The sequence below is a fragment of the Tamandua tetradactyla genome, chromosome 4 (assembly GCF_023851605.1).
Source record: "Tamandua tetradactyla isolate mTamTet1 chromosome 4, mTamTet1.pri, whole genome shotgun sequence".
In the NCBI taxonomy this organism is placed as follows: domain Eukaryota; kingdom Metazoa; phylum Chordata; class Mammalia; order Pilosa; family Myrmecophagidae; genus Tamandua; species Tamandua tetradactyla.
In genome coordinates, this window is record NC_135330.1 from 183,140,575 (window position 1) to 183,157,207 (window position 16,633).

Sequence of the window (16,633 nt, forward strand, 5' to 3'; positions counted from 1 at the left end):
TTTGGCTGTGTTTTAAAAATGGCACATCAGGAACTTCTTACAATTCCTTATTTATTTCATTGAAACTTACTTTGTCTGATCACCTCATTTTATTAGAGAAGTGTTCTGAGTCCAGGTTAATAAGTATTTTTTAAACATTTTAAATTTAAAAATAGGTATATTGTGCTCGATTTGGCAGCACATATACTAAAATAGGGACAATACAGAGAAGATTAGCATCCCCTGCGCAAGGATGACACGCAAATTCGTGAAGCATTCCATATGTTTTTTTTTTTGAAAGAAAAATGAAAAAGAAAAAAAAAAGGTGTATTTTTGTAAACATTTAAGTTCAGATGTGGCTTTTGTCCTTTACAGCCCCACATGCACATCAAGCTCTCACCTCATGTAAATTTTCACGTGTAATGTTCCCCATAAATGCATCCCATCTATCTTTATTACTGGGGTCACATTCAGTCCTCTAATTCTAAGACAAAATTTGGAGAATTTGAACTTTTACCCACATTTGCAAGGTTGTAGAACCTGATTATATATATATTAGGCATTTGGTTCTCTCCTTGGGCAGCAATAGCAGCACTGGGGACAAGACTAGAGCTATTTCTGTTCAGCATATATAACACATCTCTCTCTCCCTTACTCTCTCCCCCCTCTCCATTTTTTTTTTTTTTTGAATGGGATAATTTTCATCTGCTTCTAAGACAGTTAGGGTGCTCCATTGTAGATTCCTTAGAGTGTCTGCCAGAAGGAGATAGGGAAATATTAATAATGCATGGTTTCTTATTCTATTAAGACAAAACAGCCCAAGGGTTGTTTTTACCCAAGAATATTCAGCAGTTTATTCTGACACATGTTAGGAATGCTGTCTGTGCTGGCTAATTAGATGTGTTATCTGATATTAGATTTCATTTGAATTGTTTCAGATTTTCATTAATGCAGGTGAAGCAAAATCAGGAGTTTAGTCATATGTAAATTTTAAATTATTCATAAATAGTACAAAAATATTTTTCTTTATCTGATCTGCAGAATGTCTGTTTTTGAAACCTAACAGAATAATATGGCCATGTTCTTACCAATGTAGGTAATCTGAGAAGAATACCAAAGAGATATTATATTAGCTGGTGAAGAAAAAGATCAAGTTTAGCAAATGGAGCTAGGAAGTTTAAGAATAAATTTGACTTCTTTACAATGCAAGAATAAACTCTCCTTATATTGTTTCAGAAGTGTTGGAACTTGGGTGTGGATCCACGAATAGAAATGTGTTTTTGCTTTACATAAAATAAGGATATTTAATTAAAACACAACTTAAAAATACAGTCAAAAGTATTACATCCACTACTGTAAAGACGGTATTGATTAAACAAGAAATGTTTTTCCCTTAATCCCTTGATTGTGGATTTGTAACATCTGTAGCTAGCAAAACAATTTGTATGTCTTCTAAACTCTGTAAATTTAGCTATTGAATATTCTTTCGTACTTGTATCATCTAACAGACTTTCAACAGATATGCAAGACTACGGTTTAATTATTGATGGAGCTGCATTGTCTTTAATAATGAAACCCCGAGAAGATGGAAGTTCTGGCAACTACAGAGAACTCTTCCTTGAAATCTGCCGAAACTGCAGTGCAGTGCTGTGCTGTCGAATGGCTCCTTTGCAGAAGGCACAGGTTGATACTTTATTTCTATTTTAATTAGTTAATGATTGAGATACATTTAAATACTGAAAATCTTTCATTAGTTTTTTTTTTTTTTTTATTAACGGAAAGAAAAAAAAAAGAAATTAACACAACATTTAGAAATCATATCATTCTACATATGCACTCAGTAATTCTTAACATCATCACATAGATGCATGATCATTGTTTCTTAGTACATTTGTATCGGTTTAGAGGAACTAGCAACACAACAGAAAAAGATATAAAATGTTAATATAAAGAAAAGAAATAAAAGTAGTAGTAATAGTAAAAAACAACAACAACAAACAAACCAACAAGCAAACAAAAACAAAAAAAACCCTATAGCTCAGATGCAGCTTCATTCAGTATTTTAACATGATTACTTTACAATTAGGTATTATTGTGCTGTCCATTTTTGAGTTTTTGTATCTAGTCCTGTTGCACAGTCTGTATCCCTTCAGCTTCAATTACCCATTGTCTTACCCTGTTTCTAACTCCTGCTGAACTCTGTTACCAATGACATATTTCAAGTTTATTCTCGAATGTCCGTTCACATCAGTGGGACCATACAGTATTTGTCCTTTAGTTTTTGGCTGGATTCACTCAGCATAATATTCTCTAGGTCCATCCATGTTATTACATGGTTCATAAGTTTATCTTGTCTTAAGGCTGCATAATATTCCATCGTATGTATATACCACAGTTTGTTTAGCCACTCTTCTGTTGATGGAGATTTTGGCTGTTTCCATCTCTTTGCAATTGTAAATAACGCTGCTATAAACATTGGTGTGCAAATGTCCGTTTGTGTCTTTGCCCTTAAGTCCTTTGAGTAGATACCTAGCAATGGTATTGCTGGGTCGTATGGCAATTCTATATTCAGCTTTTTGAGGAACCGCCAAACTGCCTTCCACAGTGGTTGCACCCTTTGACATTCCCACCAACAGTGGATAAGTGTGCCTCTTTCTCCGCATCCTCTCCAGCACTTGTCATTTTCTGTTTTGTTGATAATGGCCATTCTGGTGGGTGTGAGATGATATCTCATTGTGGTTTTGATTTGCATTTCTCTAATGGCCAGGGACATTGAGCATCTCTTCATGTGCCTCTTGGCCATCCGTATTTCTTCTTCTGGTAGGTGTCTGTTTAAGTCTTTTTCCCATTTTGTAATTGGGTTGGCTGTCTTTTTGTTGTTGAGTTGAATAATCTCTTTATAAATTCTGGATACTAGACCTTTATCTGATATGTCGTTTCCAAATATTGTCTCCCATTGTGTAGGCTGTCTTTCTACTTTCTTGATGAAGTTCTCTGATGCACAAAAGTGTTTAATTTTGAGGAGCTCCCATTTATTTATTTCCTTCTTCAGTGTTCTTGCTTTAGGTTTAAGGTCCATAAAACCACCTCCAGCTGTAAGATCCATAAAATATCTCCCAACATTTTCCTCTATCTGTTTTATGGTCTTAGACCTAATGTTTAGATCTTTGATCCATTTTGAGTTAACTTTTGTATAGGGTGTGAGAGATGGGTCTTTTTTCATTCTTTTGCATATGGATATCCAGTTCTCTAGGCACCATTTATTGAAGAGACTGCTCTGTCCCAGGTGAGTTGGCTTGACTGCCTTATCAAAGATCAAATGTCCATAGATGAGAGGGTCTATATCTGAGCACTCTATTCGATTCCATTGGTCGATATATCTATCTTTATGCCAATGCCATGCTGTTTTGACCACTGTGGCTTCATAATATGCCTTAAAGTCAGGCAGCGCGAGACCTCCAGCTTCGTTTTTTTTCCTCAAGATGTTTTTAGCAATTCGGGGCACCCTGCCCTTCCAGATAAATTTGCTTATTGGTTTTTCTATTTCTGAAAAATAAGTTGTTGGGATTTTGATTGGTATTGCATTGAATCTGTAAATCAATTTAGGTAGGATTGACATCTTAACTATATTTAGTCTTCCAATCCATGAACACGGTATGCCCTTCCATCTATTTAGGTCTTCTGTGATTTCTTTTAGCAGTTTTTTGTAGTTTTCTTTATATAGGTTTTTTGTCTCTTTGGTTAAATTTATTCCTAGGTATTTTATTCTTTTAGTTGCGATTGTAAATGGGATTCGTTTCTTGATTTCCGCCTCAGCTTGTTCATTACTAGTGTATAGAAAAGCTACAGATTTTTGAATGTTGATCTTGTAGCCTGCTACTTTGCTGTACTCATTTATTAGCTCTAGTAATTTTGTTGTGGATTTTTCTGGGTTTTCTACATATAGTATCATATCGTCTGCAAACAGTGATAGTTTTACTTCTTCCTTTCCAATTTTGATGCCTTGTATTTCTTTTTCTTGCCTAATTGCTCTGGCTAGAACTTCCAACACAATGTTGAATAGTAGTGGTGATAGTGGACATCCTTGTCTTGTTCCTGATCTTAGGGGGAAAGTTTTCAATTTTTCCCCATTGAGGATGATATTAGCTGTGGGTTTTTCATATATTCCCTCTATCATTTTAAGGAAGTTCCCTTGTATTCCTATCTTTTGAAGTGTTTTCAGCAGGAAAGGATGTTGAATCTTGTCAAATGCCTTCTCTGCATCAATTGAGATGATCATGTGATTTTTCTGCTTTGATTTGTTGATATGGTGTATTACATTAATTGATTTTCTTATGTTGAACCATCCTTGCATACCTGGGATGAATCCTACTTGGTCATGATGTATAATTCTTTTAATGTGTTGTTGGATACGATTTGCTAGAATTTTGTTGAGGATTTTTGCATCTGTATTCATTAGAGAGATTGGTCTGTAGTTTTCTTTTTTTGTAATATCTTTGCCTGGTTTTGGTATTAGGGTGATGTTGGCTTCATAGAATGAATTAGGTAGTTTTCCCTCCACTTCGATTATGTTGAAGAGTTTGAGGAGAGTAGGTACTAATTCTTTCTGGAATGTTTGATAGAATTCACATGTGAAGCCGTCTGGTCCTGGACTTTTCTTTTTAGGGAGCTTTTGAATAACTAATTCAATCTCTTTACTTGTGATTGGTTTGTTGAGGTCGTCTATTTCTTCTTGAGTCAAAGTTGGTTGTTCATGTCTTTCCAGGAACCTGTCCATTTCTTCTAAATTGTTGTATTTATTAGCGTAAAGTTGTTCATAGTATCCTGTTATTACCTCCTTTATTTCTGTGAGGTCAGTAGTTATGTCTCCTCTTTCATTTCTAATCTTATTTATTTGCATCCTCTCTCTTCTTCTTTTTGTCAATCTTGCTAAGGGCCCATCAATCTTGTTGATTTTCTCATATAACCAACTTCTGGTCTTATTGATTTTCTCTATTGTTTTCATGTTTTCAATTTCATTTATTTGTGCTCTAATCTTTGTTATTTCTTTCCTTTTGCTTGCTTTGGGATTAGTTTGCTGTTCTTTCTCCAGTTCTTCCAAGTGGACAGTTAATTCCTGCATTTTTGCCTTTTCTTCTTTTCTGATAAAGGCATTTAGAGCAATAAATTTCCCTCTTAGCACTGCCTTTGCTGCGTCCCATAAGTTTTGATATGTTGTGTCTTCATTTTCATTTGCCTCTAGGTATTTACTAATTTCTCTTGCAATTTCTTCTTTGACCCACTTGTTGTTTAAGAGTGTGTTGTTGAGCCTCCATGTATTTATGAATTTTCTGGCCCTCCGCCTATCATTGATTTCCAACTTCATTCCTTTATGATCCGAGAAAGTGTTGTGTATGATTTCAATATTTTTAAATTTGTTAAGACTTGCTTTGTGACCCAGCATATGGTCTATCTTTGAGAATGATCCATGAGCACTTGAAAAAAAGGTGTATCCTGCTGTTGTGGGATGTAATGTCCTATAGATGTCTGTTAAGTCAAGTTCATTTATAGTAATATTCAGGTTCTCTATTTCTTTATTGATCCTCTGTGTAGATGTTCTGTCCATTGATGAGAGTGGTGAATTGAAGTCTCCAACTATTATGGTATATGTGTCTATTTCCCTTTTCAGTGTTTGCAGTGTATTCCTCACGTATTTTGGGGCATTCTGGTTCGGTGCGTAAATATTTATGATTGTTATGTCTTCTTGCTTAATTGTTCCTTTTAATAGTATATAGTGTCCTTCTTTGTCTCTTTTAACTGTTTTACATTTGAAGTCTAATTTGTTGGATATTAGTATAGCCACTCCTGCTCTTTTCTGGTTTTTGTTTGCATGAAATATCTTTTCCCAACCTTTCACTTTCAACCTATATTTATCTTTGGGTCTAAGATGTGTTTCCTGTAGACAGCATATAGAAGGATCCTGTTTTTTAATCCATTCTGCCAGTCTATGTCTTTTAATTGGGGAATTCAGTCCATTGACATTTAGAGTTATTACTGTTTGGATAATATTTTCCTCTACCATTTTGCCTTTTGTATTATATATATCATATCTGACTTTCCTTCTTTCTACACTTTTCTCCATGTCTCTCTCTTCTGTCTTTTTGTATCTGACTCTAGTGCTTCCTTTAGTGTTTCTTGCAGAGCTGGTCTCTTGGTCACAAATTCTCTTAGTGACTTTTTGTCTGAGAATGTTTTAATTTCTCCCTCATTTTTGAAGGACAATTTTGCTGGATATAGGAGTCTTGGCTGGCAGTTTTTCTCTTTTAGTAACTTAAATATATCATCCCACTGTCTTCTAGCTTCCATGGTTTCTGCTGAGAAATCTACACATAGTCTTATTGGGTTTCCCTTGTATGTGACGGATTGTTTTTCTCTCGCTGCCTTCAAGACCCTCTCTTTCTCTTTGACCTCTGACATTCTAACTAGTAAGTGTCTTGGGGAACACCTATTTGTGTCTAATCTCTTTGGGGTGCGCTGCACTTCTTGGATCTGTAATTTTAGGTCTTTCATAAGAGTTGGGAAATTTTCAGTGATAATTTCTTCCATTAGTTTTTCTCCTCCTTTTCCCTTCTCTTCTCCTTCTGGGATACCCACTACACATATATTTGTACGGTTCACATTGTCCTTGAGTTCCCTGATACCTTGTTCAAATTTTTCCATTCTTTTCTGGATAGTTTCTGTTTCTTTTTGGAATTCAGATGTTTCATCCTCCAAATCACTAATTCTATCTTCTGTTTCTTTAAATCTGTCATTGTAGGTATCCATTGTTTTTTCCATCTTTTCTACTTTATCTTTCACTTCCATAAGTTCTGTGATTTGTTTTTTCAGTTTTTCTATTTCTTCTTTATGTTCAGCCCATGTCTTCCTCATGTCCTCCCTCAATTTATCGATTTCATTTTTGAAGAGGTTTTCCATTTCTGTTCGTATATTCAGCATTAGTTGTTTCAGCTCCTGTATCTCATTTGAACTATTGGTTTGTTCGTTTGACTGGGCCATATGTTCAATTTTCTGAGCGTGATCCGTTATCTTCTGCTGGCGTCTGGGCATTTAGTCAGATTTCCCCGGGTGTTCGACCCCACAGGTTGAAAGATTTTTCTGTGCAATCTCTGGGTTCTGTTCTTCCTATCCTGCCCAGTAGGTGGCGCTCGTGGCACACGCCTGTCTGTGGGTTCCACCAGCGAAAGTTGCTGTGGGTCCCTCAACTCTGGAAAACTCTCGCCGTAGGGGAGGTTCGGCAACCGAAGCGTCTTGGAAGAATGCCAGCCGGCCCGGGGTTCCAAACGCGGGGAGGGTCGCCGGCCGTCGCAGCACAGGAGAGCGTCCGGCCAAATTAGCCAGTCGGCCCGGGGCACCAAGCGTGGCGGGAGGGCGCCAGCTGTCGCAGCCCGGGAGAGTACACTGTTCCCAGCCGACGGGGGAGTCACGTGTTTGGAAGGGATCCCCCGGTCACTGTTCTCCGCAGTCTGGGGATTTCCAACCCAACTATCTCAGTTGTTCCGGGGGGCCTCGTGTGGTGGGGGCACCAGCCGCCGCGGCCTAAGGGGACCGCCTGTCCAGTTCTACCAGCTGGCACAGGAAGGTGGAAGGGAGGGACTCCGGTCGCTTGCCGTCCCACCCAGGAAAGCCCGTGCCCCTTGGTGATCTCACCGGAGCTGGTTCTCCCAGATAGTCAGCCGTTCCAGGATGGGGTACGCTGTCCCTTTGATCTCCCTCGTGGTTCCGGGAGCTGCTCTGTATTATCTTCACTCCCCCAGTAGCTGTTCTGGAGGAGGAAAGGTGAGGGTGGCAAGGCTGTCGAGGCTGGTGGCGGAGGAGCACGGTGAAGGCGGGGGAAGAGGGCACCGTGGTGGTTAGAGAGCAGCCGGAGCAGGAGGGGGAAGAGAGGGGAGAAGGAGGGCGGGCGGCTCGGCTGCTGCGGGGGCGTGGGCGCCGCGCGTCGGGCCGGCGGAGAAAGAGAGGGGAGAAGGAGGGCGGGCGGCTCGGCTGCTGCGGGGGCGTGGGCGCCGCGCGTCGGGCCGGCGGAGAAAGAGAGGGGAGAAGGAGGGCGGGCGGCTCGGCTGCTGCGGGGGCGTGGGCGCCGCGCGTCGGGCCGGCGGAGAAAGAGAGGGGAGAAGGAGGGCGGGCGGCTCGGCTGCTGCGGGGGCGTGGGCGCCGCGCGGCGGGCCGGCGGAGAAAGAGAGGGGAGAAGGAGGGCGGGCGGCTCAGCTGCTGCGGGGGCGTGGGCGCTGCGCGGCGGGCCGGCGGAGAAAGAGAGGGGAGAAGGAGGGCGGGCGGCTCGGCTGCTGCGGGGGCGTGGGCGCCGCCCGGCGGGCCGGCGGAGAAAGAGCCTTTCATTAGTTTTTATAATCACTGATTTTTTTTTAATCTAGTGAAGTTATCACCTTTTTTTTTATAAATTGAAGCACAAGTTTAAAATGATAGAAATAAAAATATGGAACTTATTTTGCTTGTTGTGATTAAACATGTGGTTAGTTGGGTGTGGATTGAATCAAATATATGACCTCTGCAGATGCAAAGCCCAGGAGAGATTCCCTGTCTTTTCATGTAAAATAAAATCATATCCACAGAAATAGCTCATTTATTAAGAATCCATACTAAAGATGGCTGGGGAGGGAACTAACATTTATTGAGCATCTACTGTGTACCATTTTACAGGTAAGAATTCATTTAATCTTAATAACTGTGATGAGTATGTGTATCCTAATTTTACAAATGAAGTTTCTAAGATGCTGAAAAATGAAACAACTTGCCAAAAAGTTGAAAAATAGCAGTCAGAATTTAATTCCTAGTCTATTTGACTCCAAGTCTACTACCCACTCTGCCATGTTAATCTGGGGAAACAAGTATTTTTTAAGGGTTAGCTTCAAATTGATACCAGCTTAAATTTAGTAATATGTACAAATGTTACTCCTATATAGTTCTATTTCCTTTCCCTCCTTTTTGTGGTCATGTTATATAAAGATGTATTATAAATAATACATCTATTAATGTTACAAACCTAGCAATACAGTACTGTCATAATTTTTATCATCTGTAGCCATTTCTTTAACCTGTTACAGCTTGTTCCCACCCATATTTTTTGTGTTTACTGGCAAATACATTACATTTACCCATACTATCAACCCAACAATACATTCTATACATTTTATTTTATGCAACTGCTTTTTTAACTCAGTTTTTTAAAAAGGTGAAAAGGTGCATTTATAATGTCTTTATAATCATATAAGTACCTTTGCTGTGATCATTGCTTTTTCATGTGGATTTGAATTACTGTCTAGGATCACTTGCAATTTTGCCTGACAGAATTCTTTTAGAGAAATTCTTTTCATGTTTCTTATAAGGTGGGTGTGCTAGCAACAAATATTCTTAGTTGTTGTTTATCTGGCAAAGTCTTTATTTCAACTTCATTTTTCAAAGATAGCTTTGCTGGGCAGAGGATTTTTGGTTGATAGTTTTTTGTTGTTTTTTTCCTTTTAGCACTTTAAATGTTATTCCATACCTCCAGTGCCTCCATTGTTTCTGCTGAGAAGTCAGCTGTTAATCTTGATAGATGTTTTAGTTTTCTAGGCTGCTAAAAGCAAATACCACAAAATAGGTCTGGTTAAACTATGGGAATTTATTTGCTCATGTTTTGAGGCTAGGAATATGTCCAAATTAAGGCATTATCAAGGCAATGCTTTCTTCCCAAAGATCAGCTGCTGTTGATCCATGGCTCCTCTTCCACATGGCAGGGCACATGGCAGCATCTGCTAGTCTCTCCGTTCTCTTCTGGGCTTCATTGATTTCAGTTTATTGTTACGTGGCTTTCTCTGTCTTTCATGTCTTCATTCTGATTATAAAGGACTCCAGTAATAGGGTTAAAACTCCTACTCTGATTGAGGTGGGTCACACCGTAACTGAAGTAGCCTCATCAAAAGGTCATACTTACAATGGGTCCACACCCACAGGAATGGGTTAAATTTAAGAATATATTTTTCTGGAGTACATACAGCTTCAGACCACCACAATGGGTTTGTTTGTTTTTTAAAATGATGAGTCATTTTTCTCTTGCTATTTCCAAATTATCTCCATCTTTGAGTTTTGACATCTTACTGTGATGTCTCTGTTTGCAGATATCTTTGCATTTATCCTGTTTAGAATTCATTGAGCTTTCTTGATGTGTAAGTTACCAATTTTCAGTAAATCTGGGAAGTTTCAGACATTATTTCTTCGAATATTTATTCTCCTTTTATGCCTCTCCTTCTGGTATTCCCATTATATTGTGCATGTTGGTGCACTTAATATGGTCCCACATTTCTCTGCAGCCCTGTTCATTTTTTTTCATTCTATTTTTCTCTCTGTTCTTTAGCTTGCATAATCTATCAGCATATCTTCAACTTTGCTAATTCTTTCTTCTACCAGTTCAAATCTACTGTTGAACCCCTCTAATCAGTTTTTTATTTCACTTTTTGTACTTTTCAACTTTAGATATTCCAAAAGTAAATTGGTTGTTTTATTTCCTTTCTATATCTTTATTGATATTCTCTAGTTGATGTGACATTATAATGCCTTCCTTTGCATCTTTAATCATACTTAGTCTTAGTTCTGTGAACATGTTTATAATTATTAGTTTTAAGTCTTTTCTATTAAATCTAACATCTGGTCATTATTATAGACAGTTCTGTTGCCTGCTTTTGTTTGTTTTTCCCCCCGGTGTTTGGGTTATACCTTCATACTGTCCTGGTTTTTTCATACCTAGTAATTTTTTTTTTGATTGTTCGATTTAGGTACTATATTGTAACAATTCTGGACTTTGGTCCTGTCTCTATCCCAGAGCTTGTTACTGCTGTTTGCTTGTTTATTTGTTTAGTGACTGGCTGGATTATTTTGGTGACATCTACTTCATTACACAGTGCTGCATCTCTGATGTTACTCCTCAGTGAGGCAGAGATTAGGGCACGCCACAGTGACCCTGGATGACAGTGATACTGGGCTTCCTCTCTTCCCTGACCAGGCCAACTTTTAACCTCCACTAACTGCTGGATGGTTGCTCTGTTGTTTTCAAAAATACACTTGGGCATAAATTGCTTCACAAACAAATTCAATCAAATGATGTCTCCTCGGAAGAATATTTTTGGAGGTCAGTGTTTGATATGTGTTCTGACTCTGGGAGTTCCTCTCAGGTACCTTATTCTCTAGTTCTCTCCTGCAAACTAGCTGACCTACAGTCTAGGCTGTATCTTTATCAAATCCACAAATCTCTTCCCATTGTATTTCATCATAGCCTCACTGTTCTTGAAAGTGCCCTTTGACTTGACCTCTCATGCTCTGTTATATGCTTTTCCTTTGGGAAGAGATTGAGAGCTATCTGTTCTTACAGCCTGCTTCTTCCCACAGGCAAAGGCCCTGAGCCAGGGCCCTAGAGCTGGGGAGGGGGCTGTGGAGTAGGCAGCAGCACTCCACAAGGGTTAATATAGTGGGGGTCAGTTATTTTCAGCTTCCTGTGCCCAAATTGGAACCTCCATTCCAAGAGTGATGTCTGGGCAGAAGAAGGGACTGTCACCTCTCAACTGCACTTGCTCAGGATGTGGTCTCAGGAACAGGTAGCTGGGGGCATGGTGAGAAAACACTAAAGCTTGCCAAGTAGTTGCTGGGGGAAGAGGGAACCCTGTGTTCTTAGCTGTAGCATTCTGGGTGAAGTTTCTGCCCTGCTGAGTTTATGGTGGGAAGGAAGTACTGGTCTTGTTTCACATACCACAGATTCTAACCTTTCTTACTGAATATTCATAGATTTTTCTAAATAGATGTTCCTTCTATGTTTGCAGATAGGATTATTCCAAAAAGTTTTAAATGGTGGTGGTGGTGGTTTTTCTAATAGTTTTCACAAGTTGCACTGGAGAACAGGTCAGTGGAGCTCCTCATGCTGCAATGCCAGAAGTTGATACCCCTAAAAATATAAAAACAAGATCCACTTTGGCTAATTCTCAGTGAAGGCAATCTGATACTTCAGAATTCATATACATTCTATTTGACATAAAAATACTTTGATAGCGTAATCTCTTTCTTTTATGTTTGACAATATGTGTAAACTTTATATAATTATTCTCAGAATGACAAGGATTTCATGTTTGCCCCTTCATTTATTCCATGTTACTTTTTTTTTGTTTTCAACTAACTTTTGCAATCTGTTTATGCATATTAATTTGTTAATGAATTAATTTTGTGTTTAATTCTCTTTTTGAAACAAGAGTGAAATCAATGCATCTTTCTCCATCTTTTCAGTTTTATATGTTCAGTATATATCATTATACATAAACACATAAATGTTAAAAAAAACAATAAAGAAATGAACAAAAATTTGACTATTAGTTGCATTAAGTTGTCAGATTTGGTTTTGCACTTATGACAATTTAAAAATTAAAATAGCATTAAGAAGAGCTTGTTTTAAAAAATAGAAGCTTAACATCCAATGAAATGCAATGTTCAGTTTTCCCCTATGTATTTAAATACGTTTCTCTTATATATTTAAATATCTTTCTCTTACATATTTAAATATGAGTAAGCAGTAACCTAAAACTACTTCATAGGTTTCATATCTTTATCTTCAGTTTGCCTACCAGCCTTTTTTTTTTATTTACCACATTGTAATCCTACCATAGTTACTTATACTGTATTTATTTTGCTTTCAATAAGAAAGATATTTTATCCTATATAGACAAGCTAGATTGAAGATAATGAATTGAGCAATTAATTTTTTCCTTTTCATGAGTAATTTCATGTCTGTGTTACTTCTGCCTAGCTAATGAATAGCCTGAGTAAAAATAAAGCAGAGAAAATAAATTCTACATTTATTTCTCTTACAGATTGTTAAATTAATTAAACTTTCAAAAGAGCACCCTATCACTTTAGCAATTGGTGATGGTGCAAATGATGTCAGCATGATCCTGGAAGCACATGTGGGCATAGGTAAGCCGTTATCTTTTCATTTTGGTTACCTGCAAATCTTGGTAACCAAGATTTGTCACTTTAGCTAGGAGATACAGCCGAAGGAAATATCATAGAATTTAGATGGTACATTTAAGACACCATCTGCAATTGAGTGCATTCTTGGAAAACCTCGGAATAATGGCTTAGCTAACCTTATTTTGCTTTTTCCTATTTTTATTTGCATGGTGATGAAAAAGGATTTATACAGCACTTTTATCCCTTTTTATAGGTGTCATTGGAAAGGAAGGTCGTCAGGCTGCAAGGAACAGTGACTATGCAATACCCAAATTTAAGCATTTAAAGAAGATGCTACTTGTTCATGGGCATTTTTATTATATTAGGATATCTGAGCTTGTGCAATACTTCTTTTATAAGGTAGTATTCTTTCCCTTGCTCCTATCACTGTTTCAATGGCATATAATGTACATGAACCCAATGACACATTTGTCAGAGTAACTTGATGCTACCAGGGGAATTTTTCTCAATAAATAGAAGTAACTACCAGAAAGTTAAACATAATCCTATTACTACAAGAGGGAACCCCCAGCACGTTTTTCACATTGACAAAATTCAGTGTGGCACCAATATAAAGATATCAGTAGTGAAGTATTTGAGGAATGGGCATCCTTTTATAATTCCTTTCAATAATTCTTTTTTCATTCTAGTCCTGCAACTTAAATTCTTTCTTATTTATATTGACACCTGTATTGCCTTCTCATTTCTTTTACATCGTCTGTTCCTAGAACGGCCAGAACATAGTCATGTGTACATTTTAGGTACATTATTGAAATAAGAGAATAATTTTTAATGCACATTACCTGTTCTTCTGTAAGAATAGAAGAACATGTCTGGATCACCTTCTCCAAATAAAGTGGTACTACATTGACATATTCTTCAAGGAATTTTCCTATAAGTAAAGGATACTTCTTACAGTATATCTTAGAACTGACAACTTGTGACTTGTCTTTCAGAATGTCTGCTTCATTTTCCCTCAGTTTTTATACCAGTTCTTCTGTGGATTTTCACAACAGGTCAGTTCTAGTATTTCAAATTAGAAGCCTACCTGAGCCCTTATTTTCCTTCCACCGTATTGCTTTGCTGCGTCAGGGAGAGAGTAGATTGCCAAAAGTATGTAGGCAAACCCTCCCTGGGAAGATGTTGAAGAAGGCAAAAGTACACCTCCATCCTCCTGCCTCTCTCGAGTACATGCGTTTTCCCCAGTTGCATATAGGGGTAAAGGAACAGGGTATGGCACCAGGGATCATGCTCTGGCCATTTCCCAGCTCTCCCCAAATTCTGCTGACTTCGTATTTTTAAGTGCTGATACACTTCTTAAATGTAGTCCAGTTGGTGATGAGACTGAGAGAAACTTTCCTCCCCTCCAGGGTCCAGGGTGGTACTTTGTTGGGCTTTCTCTCTGAAAGATGGTAGAATAATCGACTTTAAATCTTATATCCTTGACCCTTTCATCATCATTAAAATTTGGTATATTTTTTAAATGTGCTTTAGAGGCAATCTTGACTGGGGAAAGGAATGGAGGATCTCCTGAGGCAATTGCTGCAGAGGCAAATATCTCCTTCCTATCATTTATTTGCTTATTCTGTCCTGCTCAATTGGACTGTGGGCCAACTGCTTTGACCTTGAAGGGACTAGCATTGGGTGCAATTGAAGTTCAAAGACAGGGATGAGAATTGCATGTAGCTTGCAGTGGCAGAATGAGATGGCCACTGTCTTCTGTCAGGCGAAATTTTAATTCCAACTAGTTTACATAATGAAACTTCAAAAAATGTCCTGGTCATTCTGTATCTGTAGGAAGATGGCTCTTTATGGATTTTAGAATGTTCATGCTTGTGGTTCTTTGTAAATGAAAAAAGAAATCTATTTAAATAAGACATCCAGAATGTTTATAAAAATGCAACAGAGTATTGTTTTCAGTTTAATTTTTTTCCTTCTTACAGACTTTATATGATACCGCATATCTTACACTCTACAATATCAGTTTCACTTCCCTCCCAATTCTCTTGTACAGTCTGATGGAACAACATGTCAGTATAGATATGCTCAAGAGAGACCCTTCACTGTACAGGTATGTGGCTCACAAACCAGTTTTCTCTGGAGCAAATTGTTAAAATTCCTTTAAACAAATATGTGACTGACATTATTTTAAAGCCAGTGTATCAGTTAATACACTTACTTCTACAGGTAATCCTTGAAGCAGGAAGCAATGTAATTTAAATGAATATACTTCAAGTTTGGATAGGTAAAAGTTGCATTCGAGATGAACATAAACCAGTTTGTATCTTACCATGCTTTTTGATAGTTAAGAAAAACTAGCCACATTGTGACTCCTGTAAATTCATAGCCCACGTTATATTTTAAAAACTAAGTGTATTCTATTCAGTGAGAGAAAAAGAAAAGAAAAGCTAACAGATCTTGGTGTGCTTAAAATGTTCTTTTTTAATAAAGAAAAAAATGTTTTTCTGCCATTTCAGAACTACACTCCAGGATCTCTGGCAGATTTTATGTGTTACTGTATTTTGGATTTTTTTTAAATTGAACTTTTTATGTTCAGGTAATTTTAGATTCATATGTAGTTGTAAGAAATGGTACAGAGAGCTCTTGTGTATCTTTATCTAGTTTACCCCAATGGTAACATTTTACAAACATCATACAAAACAGTAGCACAATGTCACATCCAAGGTATTGACATTGATTCCATCAACTCTTACTCAGATTTCTCCACTTTTGCTTGTACTCATGTGTGTGCCCACACGTGTGTGTATTTAATTCTATGCCATTTTCATATATATAGATTCATGTATTCACCATCACAAACAATACTTGCTTCACCTGTGAGAGATTTTGTAGAAACTATTATGCTGATTTCACTGCCTTTCTCAGAATATTAAGCCATTATATGTGCTCTTGAAGTACTGATTTCCAAAATAATCACTTTAGCCAACAATAAAAAGGCAAAGTTTTGAGTTTGTTGTAAGTACTTAATAATATAGGAATAAGCATAAGAAAATAGAAGAGTATGCACTCTATTAGACATGCATCCAGAAGGAATCCTGCAGATCATCTCTTATTGAATGAACAGGTATATTCAAGCCTGAAAAGAAGTCATACCATGAATTGTGTAACAAACTTGTGGTCTTCACTCTATTTTAATCGCTGAATGCTGGACATTGTGCATTGTTTTCTGTGTTGATTACTTTCAGAGGCAAAAGAAGTGTGAGCTATGACATCTGTCTGCCTATTGTGAATTTACAAGCTAATTTTTAAATAAAATATTTAAACAAAAATCAGTCATGAATATTTAGGCGTAGTAAAATGCTACATCCGGAAAACATTTTGCTTTTGCTGCCAGGGGGCTCCAACTTAATGTTTATCAGTCATACACATTTTACATTGTCAAAATTGTTTAGACCATCATAGAATATTTTCTTCCTTTTTATTTTGGTTATGAGTCTCTGTTTCTGTTGTAATACCTTTGTGTTAAAAGCTGTCTCAAGTCCTTTCTGAAACCAAGTATGGTATTGAGTGAAGTATCAAACTGTGCAGAGCAATCAGAAAACACTGAATGTGTAATTTAGGTACAAATTGAGTGATATAAGCTGTGGGTGAAGAAGAGTATGGTCTGGAATCA

General features: G+C 37.7%; 1 protein-coding gene and 1 non-coding gene across 4 annotated transcripts in view; both read left to right on the forward strand.

The window, feature by feature from the left end:
- Positions 1 to 16,633, forward strand: part of ATP11A (ATPase phospholipid transporting 11A) — a 231,704-nt gene that overhangs the window by 191,715 nt on the left and 23,356 nt on the right. For all 3 annotated transcript variants that reach the window (XM_077158705.1, XM_077158706.1, XM_077158707.1), the window contains exons 20-24: positions 1,488 to 1,662; positions 12,861 to 12,963; positions 13,214 to 13,359; positions 13,956 to 14,015; positions 14,943 to 15,070. In XM_077158705.1, coding sequence (XP_077014820.1) covers positions 1,488 to 1,662; positions 12,861 to 12,963; positions 13,214 to 13,359; positions 13,956 to 14,015; positions 14,943 to 15,070 — 612 coding nt within the window. The remainder of the gene's footprint in view (positions 1 to 1,487; positions 1,663 to 12,860; positions 12,964 to 13,213; positions 13,360 to 13,955; positions 14,016 to 14,942; positions 15,071 to 16,633) is intronic.
- On the forward strand, positions 163 to 267 carry LOC143681823 (U6 spliceosomal RNA). The gene has a single exon (XR_013174880.1). It is a non-coding gene; the product is annotated as a U6 spliceosomal RNA (small nuclear RNA).